This window comes from Phascolarctos cinereus, unplaced genomic scaffold (assembly GCF_003287225.1).
Source record: "Phascolarctos cinereus isolate Bilbo 61053 unplaced genomic scaffold, phaCin_HiC Scaffold_5;HRSCAF=322, whole genome shotgun sequence".
Classification (NCBI taxonomy): Eukaryota; Metazoa; Chordata; class Mammalia; order Diprotodontia; family Phascolarctidae; genus Phascolarctos; species Phascolarctos cinereus.
The window spans coordinates 375,856,606-375,871,392 of NW_027555958.1; the positions used below are offsets into that span (position 1 = coordinate 375,856,606).

The 14,787-nt window shown below is 48.3% G+C and overlaps 1 protein-coding gene across 10 annotated transcripts in view; it reads right to left on the reverse strand.

Moving 5' to 3' along the window:
* Nucleotides 1-7,080: 7,080 nt before the first annotated feature.
* SRGAP2 (SLIT-ROBO Rho GTPase activating protein 2) overlaps nt 7,081-14,787 on the reverse strand; it is a 254,626-nt gene continuing 246,919 nt past the window's right edge. For 7 of the 10 annotated variants that reach the window (XM_021003033.2, XM_021003030.2, XM_021003034.2 and 4 more), the window contains exons 22-23: nt 12,676-13,006; nt 7,081-10,694 (exon numbers count right to left, since the gene is read on the reverse strand). In XM_021003033.2, the coding sequence (XP_020858692.1) occupies nt 10,311-10,694; nt 12,676-13,006 (715 nt within the window). In that variant the 3' untranslated portion in view covers nt 7,081-10,310. Of the gene's footprint in view, nt 11,009-11,118; nt 11,206-11,891; nt 11,987-12,675; nt 13,007-14,787 lie in introns of those variants that run through there. The other 3 variants (XM_021003038.2, XM_021003037.2, XM_021003039.2) reach the window with 3 other exon arrangements.

The window sequence follows — 14,787 nt, forward strand, 5'->3', positions numbered from 1 at the left end:
CTCCTCAGAATAATTTTTGTTGCCGACATTTATAATTGAAGGAAATGCTAAATTTAAGTTAGAGGTCAACGAAAATAAAGATGTAAATATTCCCCCTATCCAGACCCCTTGAAATCTATCCATGGACTCCTTAGGGGTGATCTAGAAGGACTGGTATTGATTTCGGGTTGGAGACCTGAGTTTGAATCCTGACTCTGACACACTTACTCGCTGTGTGACCATAAACCAGTGGCTTAACCTCTTGGAGAACTGGCTGATCTCATCTGTAAAATGGGGATAATGCCCTCTCTATCTTACAGAGTAGGGTTAGGAAAGTGCTTTGTACTTGTGAGTGTACTATATAAAAGTGAATTGTGATCATACTGCCCTCCTTTTGGGCCAGCTTCTCACTTTGGTACAAAGAGAAAAGTCTCTCTATTTTTGCCCCATTTAGTGAAAATTCTCCCCATTAGTCTCTTGTACCTTCAAATTCTTTTCTTCTTGCTTCCCGTGGTCAGGTTGGTGGATCTAACCTGCCAAATCATTAGTCAGAATTTCTGATTCAGGTGAATTGTTCAGTTATGTCCAAGTCTTGGGATTTTCTTGGCAAAGATACTGGAGTGGTTTGTCATTTACTTCTCCAGCTCATTTTACAGATGAAGGAACTGAGGCAAATTGGGTGAAGTGACTTGCCCAGGGTCACACAGATAGTAAATGTCTGAGGCCAGATTTGAACCCAGGAAGATGAGTCTTCCTGACTCCAGGCCCAGTACTATGCACTATGGTGCCACCTAGCTGCCCGAGATTCAGGTGAGAGTCATCTATAAACTCTGCCTGTCTTTTAAAGCTTTTCACAACCTGGTTCCTTCCTCCCTTTCCAGTCTTCTTACATACATTTGACTCTTCAATCTAGTCCAGCCATACTGATGTTCACTTTTCCTCACATGCTCCATCTGCCATCTTGTCATGCCTGGAATGCACTCCATTCTTACCGCCAACTTTTGGAATCCCTTGTTTCTTTGGAAACTGAGCCAAAAATGCCAACTTCTATGTGATGCCTTCCTTGCCTCATCCCCTCCAGCTTGCCAGTGCCTACCCTCAGAAAAAGACTTTGTGTTAAGTTTGCATATATTCTGTATATACTTCTACGTGTGCCTGTCTCGCCAATTAGAATGTAAGCTCCTCAAGGGCAGGGATTGTTTCACCACTATCTGTGTACAATGTATCCCCAGTGCTTAGGACAATCCTGCACATAGCAGGCATCTAATAAATGCTTGAACTGCTCTCTCGATCAATTTAATCAACCAACAAGTATTTATTAAGCACCTACTATGTGCCAGGCACTGTGCTAGGTGCGGGGAATACAAAGAATGAAACAATTTCTACCTAAAATGAGCTTATGTTCTCATGGGGCTGGGAGGTCGTGGGGGACACTCAGGAGGCAGGCAATGAGGGCATATAAAAATATAAGCAGAATAAATAGTAAAAAGGTAATACATACGAAAATATACAAAGCACTTCAATATAAGGTAGTTTGAGAGGAAGGAAGTAAGCAATTGGCGGGGAACCAGAAAGTTTTCATACAGAAGATGGTGCTTGAACTGTGTCTTGTACTGGAAGGATTGCAGTACCTTGGACAGAAATGAGGAAATCTGGAATCGTCAGTGTGTGCAGGGGGAAAACGAGTCCACTTTTAGATATATTGGGTTTAAGATGTCAGTTTAAGATATATTGAGATGTCTCCTGGATATCCAGCTTGAAATGTCCAACAGGCAACTGACCTGTTCCAACTAAAATCCCACCTTCTACAGGAAGCCTTTCCCCAACTCTTTTATTCTAGTACCTTCCCTCTGTTAATTATTTTTAATTTATCATATATATACACACATATATATACATACATGCATACATATATATACACACATACACACACACACACACACACACACACACACATATATATATATATATATATACATATACATATAAACTTTTTTTGGTATATGTATTTTTGCAGGTTGTCTCCCCACTAGATTGTAAGCTCCTTGAAGGTAGGGACTGTCTTTTACCTCTTTTTACATCCCCAGCATTTAGCACAGTGCCTAGCACATAATAGGCACTTAATAAATATTGATTGATTGATTCATGCAGGTCTGATGCTCAAGGGAGAGACGGGGGCTGTACATATAGATCTAGTAGTCATCTATATAGAAATGATCATTAAACCCACGGGAGCTGATGAGGTTACTGAGAGAGTATAAAGGGAGAAAGAGAAGAGGAACCCGGACAGAAAAAACCTTGGGGAACACTCACAGTTAGGTGGCCATAGCAGGCATGATGCCAAGGAGACTGAGCAGGAGCGGTCAGACAGGTAGGAGGAAAACCAGAGGAGTGTGGTGTCACAAAAACCCAGAGAGGAGACAGTCTTTGAGAAGTGACGGACAACAGTGTCAAATAAAGCAGAGAGGTCAAAAAGGCTGAGGCCTGAGAAAAGGTCATCAGATCGGGCAGTTAAGAGAGTCCTGGCTGCTTGGGAAGGAAGCATCTCAGGTGAGGGAAAGGAAGGCAGACTGAAGAGGCCTGAAGAGGGGGGGGAAAGGAAGCAGAGGCTGCAGAGATAGATACCTTCTCACTCTTTCTTGAATCATAGATATGTGTATACGTGTCTTTTACTCCATCAGACTGTAAATTCCTTGAAAGCTGGCGTGTGGAGGACACTCAGTTGGTGCTTACTAAGCGCTCACTGAACCGTTTGGGCTGTGCCTTGCCTGTTGTAACCTGCCTTACTGGGGCACCTGGCACCAGATTTGCAGGTTGGTGAAAGTCCCATTCAACAGGGTGGGGAAAACAAACAAACAAACAAACAAAAAACCAGTGCAGAGCCTGACTCTGGGGCCGGTTGGAAGAAGGGAACATACGGGTTAAACCCTCAGCCTGAACCCTTGCTTTTTGCTCTCTGGCTGAGGGCTGAGGACTGTATTCAAATCTCAGACCCTTTCACTGACCGTTCACTCTTGCCAGTCCAAAGGAGACTCACAGATCCCAGGAGATTAGAAATGTCTCTGCTGGCACCTCTCCGGATTGATTTCACTCCTCCATCTAGTAAGAATATACTTTTCAATAGCAACAGGAAAGCTCTCTGTTACATGTTTAATGTTTACAAGAAATTTGGAAGAGGATTGGGGAATTAGAGCAGGGGCTGGGGTGGGGGCAGGAGAGAGAGGATGGTGAGGGAGCTTGTTGCAAAGGCAGAGAGATTGGGGGGGGGATGTTAAGTTATTCCCCTCCACTAAAAATTGACCTTTTTTTTAACTCGCACCTGTGGGAATCCCTGTTGGCCACTCCCTTCTGGAGCGAGCTCCTGGACCCTTCTATAGAGCGCAGCAAGGCGGTGGAGAGGGGCCCAGAAGAACAGCACCTAGCCCCCACACACCCAGCACACAGAGCAAAGGAAATGCGGGCAGAGTGGAAAGAATGAGTCAGAGGATGTGGGTGCGTATCTCGCTGTGTCACCTATTACCTGTGTGATCTTGGCCACGTGACCTCATCTCTAAAAGCCTTAGCTCCCTCAGGTGTAAAATGAAGAGGCTGCACCAAAGGAATCCCAATGGCTCTTCCGCTTGGGAAGACTCTTTAAAACTGGAGATGGGTGGGATGTGGGGATTTTTCTTTCTCTTGTTCAGTTTTTTCCAGTCTTATCTGACTCCTCATGACCCCATCTGGGGTTTTCTTGGCAAAGATACTGGAGTAGTTTGCTGTTTCCTTCTCCAGCTCATTTTCCAGATGAGGAAACTGAGGCAAACAGGGTTAAATGACTTGCCCAGGGTCACACAGCTAGTAAGGTCTGAGGTCAGATTTGAATTCAGGAAGTGGAGTCTTCTTGACTCCACTGCACCATTGAGCTGCCCTCCCTTTCTCTACCTGCCAATAATGATAACAAGAAGAAGAACAATAATAATAACTAGCATTCATGTAGTACTTATTATGTGCCAGAGACTATGCTAAACACCTTATAAACATTATATCATTTGATTCTCCCAACAACCCTGGGAGGTAGGTGTTACTGTCCCATTTTACAGATAAGAAAACTGAGGCAGAAGTAAAGTGACTTGCTCAGGGTCACACAACTAGTAAGTGTCCACGGTTGGATATGAACTCAGGTTTTCTTGACTTCAGGCCCGGCACTCCATCCATTGCCAGTCCCATCATGCTAGGCTTTCATGACATCTTGTATGGGGATGGAGTAAACTCTGAGAGTGCCCAGTGACAACCACTGGTTTGTATCAAGTTCTTTCCTGAGTAGCTGAGCTAAATGGAGCTAAGGGGCACCAATCCTATCTCTGTCCTCAGGGCTTTGATATGCCCAGATCTCTTCAGCACTTCAGCATAGTTCCTTCCTACTCCAACTCACAGGAGGGGAATCAGGGGTTGAGTTGTTCCAACCAAACTTCCTAACTTCCACAGGGAGTCAGAATCAACACATACCACTCGGGGACCGCAGGGCTTCAGATGTGAGATCCTTAGGGTCAAGGACAGACAGAGATGGACACTGCACTGTCTGTAAGGAAGACGGTTCAGTGAAAAGAGCAGCAGCTCTGAAGTAGGAGGGCTCGGGGCTTCTACCTATGCCACTTATTGCTTGTGCGACCTTGGATGGGTCACCTGACTTCCTTCATCGGTAAATAAAGTAGACTGTCTTGCTGGTCCCTCTGAGCTTTATAATAATATTTGCTAGCATTTATATAGAGCTATAAGCTCACAGCCACCCTAGAGGTAAGTGCTATTATAGATGAGGCAGACAGAGGTGAGGACTAGGGTGACACAGCTTGTAAGTGTTGGAGGCAGAATTCAAACCGATGTCTTCTCAGCTTTGACTATCCACATTGTCACCTAGTTGCCCCTAGCTGCCAGTATCATGCCTCTATGACCCCAAGTGTCCAAGGTTCTCTGACAGCAAGGAAAAGGAAGGGCTAGTTTAAATAGATGAAGTTAAGTATAATTAAGGGAATGTAGAGACATTCAAAACTATGGGGCTAGTCTGGCCTCCCATAGAGAGGCAAGGGTTCCTGGAGCCTATTTCTTGCCATGATCACAGAACACTCTCTATCTGGAATAGGGGGTTGAGTGGGCCTCAAACCCAGGCATCTGTGAGTTTCATGACGGCACGCTTGCATGGGTTCTGGATAATGGATAATGGACAATGCTGTCATGCTTTCCCAGTCACCAAAGTAGTGTGCTTGCCCCCATGCTTTTTAGCATGATGTTTTCAGTGATGTTGTTCAACACCTTCAATGAGGATGAAAATGGCATCAAGGTCAGTTATTGCACTGATGGTAAATTATTTAACTTGAAAAGGCTACGAGCCAAGATTAATGTGGAAGGAGAGTTGCTGCATGACTTTTTGTTTGCAGGTGATTGTGCACTCAGTGCATCCTCTGAGGCTGAGATGCAACAGAGCAGGATCAATTCTCTATGGCTTGTGCTAATTTTGGCCTGATAACACCAAGAAAACAGAAATTCTCCATCATCTAGCACCACGCTATTCATACATGGATTGCTTACAGCAAATGGAGAAATTTTAAATGCTGGGATAAGTTCATTTACCTTGGAAGTATACTTTCCAGGGAAGTACACATAGACGTTAAGGTTGATACACGCATTGCCAGAACTAGCCCAGTGTTTTGGAGGCTCTGAAAGAATACGTAAGGGAAAAGAGGTATATGGCTGCTTACCACACTGAAGCCATTGTGTGGACCTCATTGTTGTATGCCTGTGAAGCCTGGATAGTATACCAGTACCATGCCAAAACGGAATCATTTCGATTTGAATCGTCTTGGGAAGATTCTGAAGATCACCTGGTACCAGACACTGAAGTCTTTTTTCGAGTTCAACTGCCAAGCATTCAAACTCTACTGCAGAGGGGTGCAACTCCAGTGGGCTGGTCACGTTGTTTGAATGCCAAAAGTATGTTTGCCTAAAAGACTATTTCAGAACTCACACAAGGTAAGCGCTCACACAGAGGTAAGAAGTAACACAAGGATGCTCTCGAGGTCTTACTGAAGAACTTTGGAGTTGATTGTGAGACACAGGAGATACTGGCACAGGACCTCCCAGCTTGGCATGCCTGCATCAAAGAAGGCGCTGTGTTCTCTGAGCAAAGCTCGAAAGAAATGAGACTCGAAAATTTAGACATCTCCACTCTAAATGTTCATGCAGATATGTGCCCAACCAAGCCTTCTGGGCTTGTGCTGGCTTTATCAGCCAGTCAGACACACCGTCCCTTGACCCTGACATAGTGACACCATTTTGGTCCTCTTTGAGCACAAAGGACAAGAATTGAAGGATTCAACAAGCCATATGGGAGGAGCCTTATCTTGCTGGATTAGGGCTCAAACCCAGGCACCATAGTGTTCTAAGGATCTAAAATGTCCCCTAGACCTCTTCTAAAGCTCCTAGGACATATTCTGAGCCTCAAAATTCCTTTCTGATGGATTTTGTCCAGCAAGAGCTCCCCTGGCCCTAGGATAGATTACTGTATTCAGAATAAAATCTCTTTCCTTCTGGGAGGAATTCCCTTGAAACATACATTGTGATGTCATACCACACGTGGGTAAAGTTGGGTCTGCTAGGGGCAAAGAGGCTGCCGGGGGCCAATCTTAGGGAAATGAAAACACGATGGAAAAGGTCCTGAAATGTTTTCCCTGTGCGCCCCCCCCCCAATCTGCTCTCTCCTTGGCATCCAAATGGAGAAGGAAGTGAGAATTCTCCCCACCAATCGCACCCAGAGATAGAATCAGTGAGGGAATGGTTGTCAAGGTAACAGGCTATCCAATGCTGAGCCGACAACTCCTTTTATGGAGCATCTTTGGTTCCGCACAGACTAAATGGAGATGTTGAAATTCTCCCCTACAGATACAGCACTTTTACACCTCTGGCTTCGAGTTACAACACAGAGCCCTCCCCCATTCTTAACCCATGCTTCTAGGATGGTTGCCACCAGCCCAGAGCAATCTAATTTACTCCTATCTGAAAACTTCAGGGAGCCGTGGTTCCCGGGGAGTAGGGAGTAGGGGGATGTGCGGGGCAGCAACTACAGCCTCAGAACCTAAAAATGTATTTTATTTTGAAGTTGTGCTTTGGATTCTCCCCAATCCAGCCTTTGTTGAGTGACAGCCTTATGTTCATACAAAGCATTTCCAAGCATACATACATACGTTATTCCAGTTATCAACACAATTGTTTTAAAGAATATACCATTTTACACAAACGTTACATACAAGTCATACGCCACAACATTGCATTTCCCTGGAAGATCTCGCATCTCTTCTGAATAGGAAGTACATCTATACCAGCCCTTCCAGAGGGATCTGTTCATCCCTCTGCTGGCATCATCTCATCTCCGCAGGAGGAACCCTGGCTCCCTGGGGGACGGGGCTGAGGCCAGCATGCTGTTGGGTAAATTCGTTGTTCTTGTCTTTCGGGTAGGGCGCAGGCCCTACTGTACAACAAACTCGCTCCCCCAAAGACTAATTCCTGTCCCTCCCGGGACTCCAGAGTTCACAACGCACACCACAGAGGCAGGGGGGACGTCTCTCGCGTGTGTGCCGCTGGTTTGGGTCAGGGTACTCAGCAGAGGGCTATCTCTGCAAGGTCCCTTGGGCAGCTGGCTCCCAATTTGGTGTAAAAATCACAGTGTGCCACCTCCATTCCGGCTGATTGCATGGTGCCCTGCCAAGATGGGTTCTCTCCCCACTGGCTCCGAGTCCCCTTGGCAGGACCTGATATCTCCACAGTGTCAGGAGCACCAGAGATGGGGAAGACAACTCCCCCCCCCCACCCCCTTGGGGTGTGGAGGGCTGACTAAGACTTTGAACTGTGGGTTCCCATTCACACACTGCTCAGCTCATGATGCCAGTGGGCAGATGGATGTTGGCTGGGTGGAACGGGGAGTGGAGGGGATGTAGAGGACCCAAAAAGAAAGAAGGCAAGAAGTAACAGAACAGATCCAAAGACTTCGTTTTGAGAAAACTTCACCTTTTCCTGGAATTGGGGAGGGTAGGAGGAAAATGGAAGGTGTGGGTTCCAACTCAGATCATTGGGTGAAAAGGATCTCCATGCTGTCACCTAAGGAATGTAGAGTGAAGGATGAGGCTCTCCTTGCCCTGAGGGAAAAAGATCCCCAGGGGTGACATCCGCCGGAGGCTCAGGGCTTAGAACAAACCACGCCTTTTGGGAGCTACTAACCAGAGCAGCTGACTGTTCAACAAAGCCAGTGGTTCTAGGTCACCTCTTCCAGGCTGGCTCATGCCACCAAAGGAATCCACCTCTTGGGGCCTCTGCCCTCCGTGTTCCAAAGCTTCTTTCTGCTAAGTGCCTCCTCACAAAGCTCATTTTCTTTATGAAGAATAAAGGAATGCTACCTCTGATGGATCTGACTCCAAACCATTTAAAAAAAAAAGGTGATTTAGGATAGGTGTTTTGAGCCAAAGATGGGAAAATTTAGGTTTCTCTCCCAAAAGACAACTACCACATATCTCTCTTAAACCGCAGAAAAGTTATTAGGTAAAGAATATAACTCCAAACCAGAAAACACAGCTTCTGTGGTTCTCAGGTAAGACACATGGGGTTCGGCCTTAACTCATCTCTTTATCTGAGACCTAGGAGCCCTACGCAGCTTGGCCTTTCACCCCAGTATTCCTGGCATAGTGTGATATTAGGGGAGAGGTAAATAGTGGGTAGGATTTGGGAGGCTGGGTTAAAGCAGATGGTGAAATCATCTTGACCTTTTGTGTGGACAGCGGGGGAAGGACTGGGGCATCACCAGGAAGGAAACTGTTAGCCCATCAGCCCGTCCCTTATTCACAGGCTCAGTTAACCTACTCAGCTGCTGATAGTGTTTTCAGATTTCAGTCTCAGGAAGACTTTTTGGTTTGTGGAACCAAAATACAACCAAGACAGGTGGTACCTGGATGGCTGTTGATGGATTTGGCAACAGGTGGCTCTGGACAATCAGACCACGGCTCCCCAACCCCTCCTCCCCATCTCTTTCGGTCAGGAGGCACTGGGTGGTAACTAAAGCCAGGAGACACAGGCTGAAGGACAGTGAGCAGCCACGTACAAGCGGGGTCCGAGACACCTTGCTTCTAGGGGCCAAACCTACTCTGAAATGTCCCTGGATTTCTTGGAGCCAAATAGATTGCTGACTGATTTTAGGACAGTAAGTCTTTGACTCTGAAGTGCCCAAAAGGAGGAAGAGAAGAACAAACCGCCACTAGCTAACTTTCCCAAACCTGCCCTGAAGACAATGAAACTCTCTCACAACCATTTTCAAGGGTCCAGCTACTAAAACCATCTTCAGTGGGCTTCCTTCTAGTGGAGACAATGCAAGCAGGATACCCCTTCTCCCGCCTAACGTGAACGTATCATCCGGGTCATCTTTACAAGGGATTATGACTTACTACAGAGTTTGGCTGTAGTTCTGGAGGATGAAGGGGACAGACGTAAACACCAACCAACCAAACCACGTCATTAAAAAGAGGCCTAGGAGAGAAATCCCCTGAGCCCACCTGGAGCGCAGGGTCGAGTCTCATCCTGATGGAGTTTCATTTAAGGAGAGATTTCTATGGCTGAGTTCTCCTGTCCCAGACAAAATAGGGTTTGTAACGGAAACAAACAGACCCTGGTGGTACTGTGTGGACTGCCACAATAACTTACAAAGAGACACACAGCCACGGGTCACGGAACCAGGAGTGTCTACACATGCCAGAGACTATGGTAACCTACAACTGTTGGCGTGTGCGTGCATATGTGTGTGTGTGTGTGTGTGTGTGTGTGTGTGTGTGTGTGTGTGTGTGTGAAATGAAGCAGAGACTATATAGTTCATTGTAACCAGTACCCAAACATGGTGCTACTGAGAGGTGGGTGTATTAGCAGCCAACCACTTTGGCAAGGCATCCTGGGTGGCTTGAGGAGGACAGAGATTCGAGCCACATCTTTACTGTTTGCCTTGCCAGATTTCACAGTGACCTGATAATGGAAAGATCTATTTCTGGCTATTGCCTAAGACTGGTATATACTGTAGCCGGCTGGATTATGACTGACAAAAAGGGAAGCTAAGGAAGGGGGGACAGGGAACAGGTGGGGGGTGGGCAGGGAAGGAGACAGGGAGAGCTTCATTCTCAAGGGTTCGGGCTGCTGGGAAGTCTATTCCTGCAGGAATAACTTAGAATCTAATTTTCAGCTGAAGTCCCCAAGCTAGTTAAATAGGAAGATTTTAATAACAGTCTCTGGTTCCTCAAGTCCCCTCGTCTGGAACAATCGAATGGTGTCCATCAGACCGTACAAGACTTGTCGGTGGGCTGTGGGGATGCTGACGAGTTGACGCCAGGACTGGTGGCATTGGTTTTGGGGAAGACCACCGGCTTGGGTCGTGTGGCTGGTGGCTTGACCGGAGCAGCCATCTTGACGGACTTGACAGGCCGGAAAGCGCACGGGATGTCCCCAGCTGTACTGGCGCTGCGCTGGAAGGCGGGTTCAGGGTCCTTGAGGAGCTGGGTGTGCAGGGGGCTAGAGGGTTCTGAAGTAGGTGCTACCACTGGGGAGGTCTTTAGGGGCTCCAGGGTATCCAGGACCACGTCGGGGGTGTGCTTCACATTGCTCTGCCGCTCGAGCTCCCGGAGTTCGTTCAGGGCGGAATTCATCGTTGCCTCAATATCCTGAAAAATACAGAGGAGAAGATGAGTCTGATGGTGTGGAACGTCACCAAAGATCCCATTTTACTGCTACAGGTCAAATCTCGCAAGAACCAATTTCAAGGTGGGGTGGGGCGGGGCAGGCGGGGGCTGGGCCGGTAGGGGGTGTCTAGACTTCTGCGCTGAAATTCTTGAGTCTATCCAACAGTGCTCAGAGGAAGTGCACCATCTGCTGGGGCTTGGAAATATCTCTCTTTCATGTGACTGTCATCATTACAAAATTGGTACTGAGATCTGACCTGCAGTCCCCTGGAACTGGGAGTCACCAAACTCTGACCCTGGTGAAAGAAGGACAGGTCTTACCCATCGGGGATTGAGGAAAGGTCCAATAGCTCTGCTCCCTGCCCACCACCTGGGGACTGGACAACTATGGCAGGAGAGTCCAGCGTTAATCATGCTGTTCTCTTCTATCCATCACTGTCAAGAGGGCACTGTCCAGGAGGGGGAGCCAAAGCCCACTTAGGTGAATTGCCTTCTGTAAGTTACAATGGAAACCAGCTCAGCAAACAAGCAGCATCACTAGCTCGGGGACTCAAGAGAGAACCGAAGGACCCTTGTTTGCAAGCCAGCTGCCTCCCTAGGAGACCTCCCTGCTCCTCACCTCCCTCCCCTCCGGCAAGCTCGTGTCTGGCCCCCCTGCACCATCACAGGGGTCCCACTTGGGGATTAGGTCTGCACTGACAGGCCGGCTGTTCTAGGCCAGGGCCCGTTAAAGCTTCTCTGTGCTAGAGCGTGAGATGAGCTTTCTCTTGGCAGCAACTCAAGACTGCTCAGCCCTAAGATGTTCCCCGACTTGAAAACAGACTCCAGGACTCCGGCTCTCTTCCTGGCCCATCTCTGCAGCCAGACCCTGTCCCAGCTGTGACCAAGCCCCTCCATTCCTCCTGACACCTGTCCAAAGAAGGGAGCCGGGAGGAGTCCCATGGGGGAAGGCAGCTTACAACCGTGACCTCACACACAGAGACAGACAGCTAGAGGCCTAGCAAAGCGAGAGACACGTCAGGCACCCAGCTGGACGGGGTCTGACCAAGAAGACATTCCTTGGGAGCGCACCACAGCCCAGCCAACAGAGACTGCCTCTGTCTTCCCCGGGGGCAGCGGGGATCTTAGCTCTGCTAAAAGCAGGACAGTCAAGGGCAACAGGAAGCCCCTCGTACCCACCTGGACTAATGAAAATTATAGAGCTGAGGGAGACGTCTGAGTGCACTGCTTGGAGTGGCCGCGGCAGTCGGATTTTTAAAGATGGGGTTAGCCCTCTAACATTTCATGGAAAACAAAAAGTCAAAAGGATGGACTAGAGATGTAAGGAGGTCCCTTGTGATGGGGAACTGGCCTCCGTTCCTCCTGGGAGACTCATCTACACCCCAAGGTCTCATCCCCTTTAGGCCCAAGGCCCAGCTGATTGTTGCTAGGTTTCTCTGGGCAGTGTCTGGACAGCAGGGTGAGGGAATGCCCTTGGGTACGACAGGGAAAGTGGGGAGGGGATGGAATGAAAGGAACGTCATCAGGTACAAATCTGAAACCGGAGGTGTCACACACATTTGGCCAATTCCACTAACAGGTCCTGAGGTCTCGGTGCCTAACTCCCTATGACTACAAAACCCCAAAGGGGGACAATATATTGGGCATGACATGTGTAGGCACTAGCCTAGAAAAGTCAGAGTTTTGCCAAGAGGCAACAGTTGTGCAAATGCTTAATTTGCACATATACAGTAAAGGAGCCAACTTTATTCTGCTCCCACTGTGGCCCTCTGGAGAAGGTGTGTTAGCAAACGAGGCTTGTCTGAAAGGTTGCAGCACCTTCAGATGTGCATTGGTCACCTGGTCAGACACATCCTTAAGCATTTGCTATGCTCCTTGCTCTGAGGTCGGGACTGACTCTGCTACTGTGAGTGACAAGGGGAAACTCCCAATCCATTATTCTCCACCAAACTCCAGGTTTTACCTGCGCAATGACCTCGGGGTCCATGGGCCGATGGTTGTTGAAGCTCTTGGACCTCCCTGCCGTCACCGTCTTCCGGATCTGAGGACTGTCCAGCCGATTCTTCAGAGACGAGTGTCGGCTGATGGAATTGAGACCCCCGTGCCCGCTGGCAGAACACTTATCGGGCCCCTCCTTGGGGAGACTCTGGCTGCTAACAGACTGGGAGGAGGGACGACAGCTGGCTCCCCCGGGCCCTGGAGAGGAGGAGTCCAGCAGGGGGCTGCTCAGCCCATGGCCCTCGCTCTGCCGGAAGGCTTTCCTGATGTTCCCAGATTCTGGCCGCTTCCTTTGCCTTCAGTCACAAACAGAAAGACAAGTGTGAGCAAGAGCTGGCTTGGGTTCCAGCATGCCCATTTCCAAGGAGAGGAGGGAAGAGGAAGAGGGATGAGTTCCTGTCAACCAGTATTTTTCCAGGGAGTGGGGAAAGGGCCACAGAGGGGGTTCTCGCCAAGGCTCCACTGTCCCACACTTCCTTAATGCCTCCATTTCCCCCACCCTCCCTACCCCACCCCTCCAAGCTTGGCAAAGGAGAAATGGATACTTACTGGTTGGTGGTGTGCTTTGAGCTCCTGAGATGCAAAAGGCTATGCAAAGGGAAAGTCTGATTATGTGAAATATGGTAATGGGGAGATAGACTCGGACTCCTAGAGATGCCCTTACTGTGGCCTTTCATTTATTTATTTTTTTCAGCAAAGACCAGGTTTGAACGAGGAGACCTAACTCTGTTATCACGGGGATGGGAAAGGTAAGGCAGAAGGGAATGTTTTCCCCTCAACTTTTAGGGCCCTCCTCCCACAAATCATCAATAGAAGCAGGGTGGAATCATTACAAGTTCTGGCATAAGGCTTAAAATGTGAAGACAAAAGAAAATTTCTCAAGGGACTATAATACTGGAGGAGTTAAAGACAAATTTTATGAATTCTGATTTTGTTTTTTACTCCTTGAATCACCAAGGATGAGATTAAACTTTGGCTCGTGGTCAATTCATTTCAGGCTACTTATGGCTCTGTGTAAACGCTACAATTAAATTAGATTGTCTGGCAATCTTGTGGTTACTGGGCACTATTTTAGAGCTAGCCAGTGTTCACTTGGACGTGGTTACAAAGGAGCCAAATGAGGAAAACAGATGTATACGGGGATGTAAAAGAAATCGCTTTCTGGGTCACAAGGGCAGTTACGAAGCTCTGTTCCCAACTCCACTATTGGACAAGCTGGGGCGGGGATGGGAAGGGACAGAACTGAGGATAGGCAAGGAGAAGAGGCCCTGCTTGGGGTCCACTGGGGTGGTGCCAGGGCTCAGGGCCACATCTGTTGGTGAGGAAAAGGCCTCCCAAAGACAGCTCAGGGTAATAGGAACAGCTCTAGCCCAGCAGCTGGGAGAACTGCATGCACCTGGGCTTCAGGCCTCTTAGCTGTGAAAAAACAAAGGGCAGGGGAGGGGTAATGGTGGTGGTGGGGGGAATGGACCAGAAGATCCTTGGGGTCCTTTCCAGCTTCCACACTTTATGATTCTCTGGGTTTTCTTTTCCTTTTGTTTTGTTTTGTCCTGACCTGTGATTTCACTGGCACAGAGAACTTCTGGTAAGGAAAATTCATTTTACAAGAACAGATTAGCAACTACTCTGCAACGTATAACCTTAGAGAGTTAGTATCTGAGGTGACCAGAGGTCCGGGGATTTCCCCAGGGTCACCCAGCTAGTACATGTCCGCGTCAGGACCTGACCCTTGGGTTTCCAGACTCTGCGTCCAAATGGCTTCCTTCCCACTAGACGAAGCCACTGCTCCTGGGCTCTGATGGCAGCCCTCAAGGAGATTTGGGTCCTGACTTCGTTGTTTCTGTTGCGCAGTCTGGAAAGGATGGCTGGAGTTTGGGTCTAAACTGCCATAAGATCTCCTGCAAAGGCTCATATGCCACATCCAGTGACCGTTCTGCTCCCTACCTATTTGTTTGGGGTGGGGAGAGAGCCAGGGGCACAAAGTGGTGCGGAGCAAAGAACGCTGGATTTGGACTCAGAGAACCTGCATTGGAAGCCTGGGTCTGCTCCTTGTTCCCTGTGTGACCCTGGACAATCA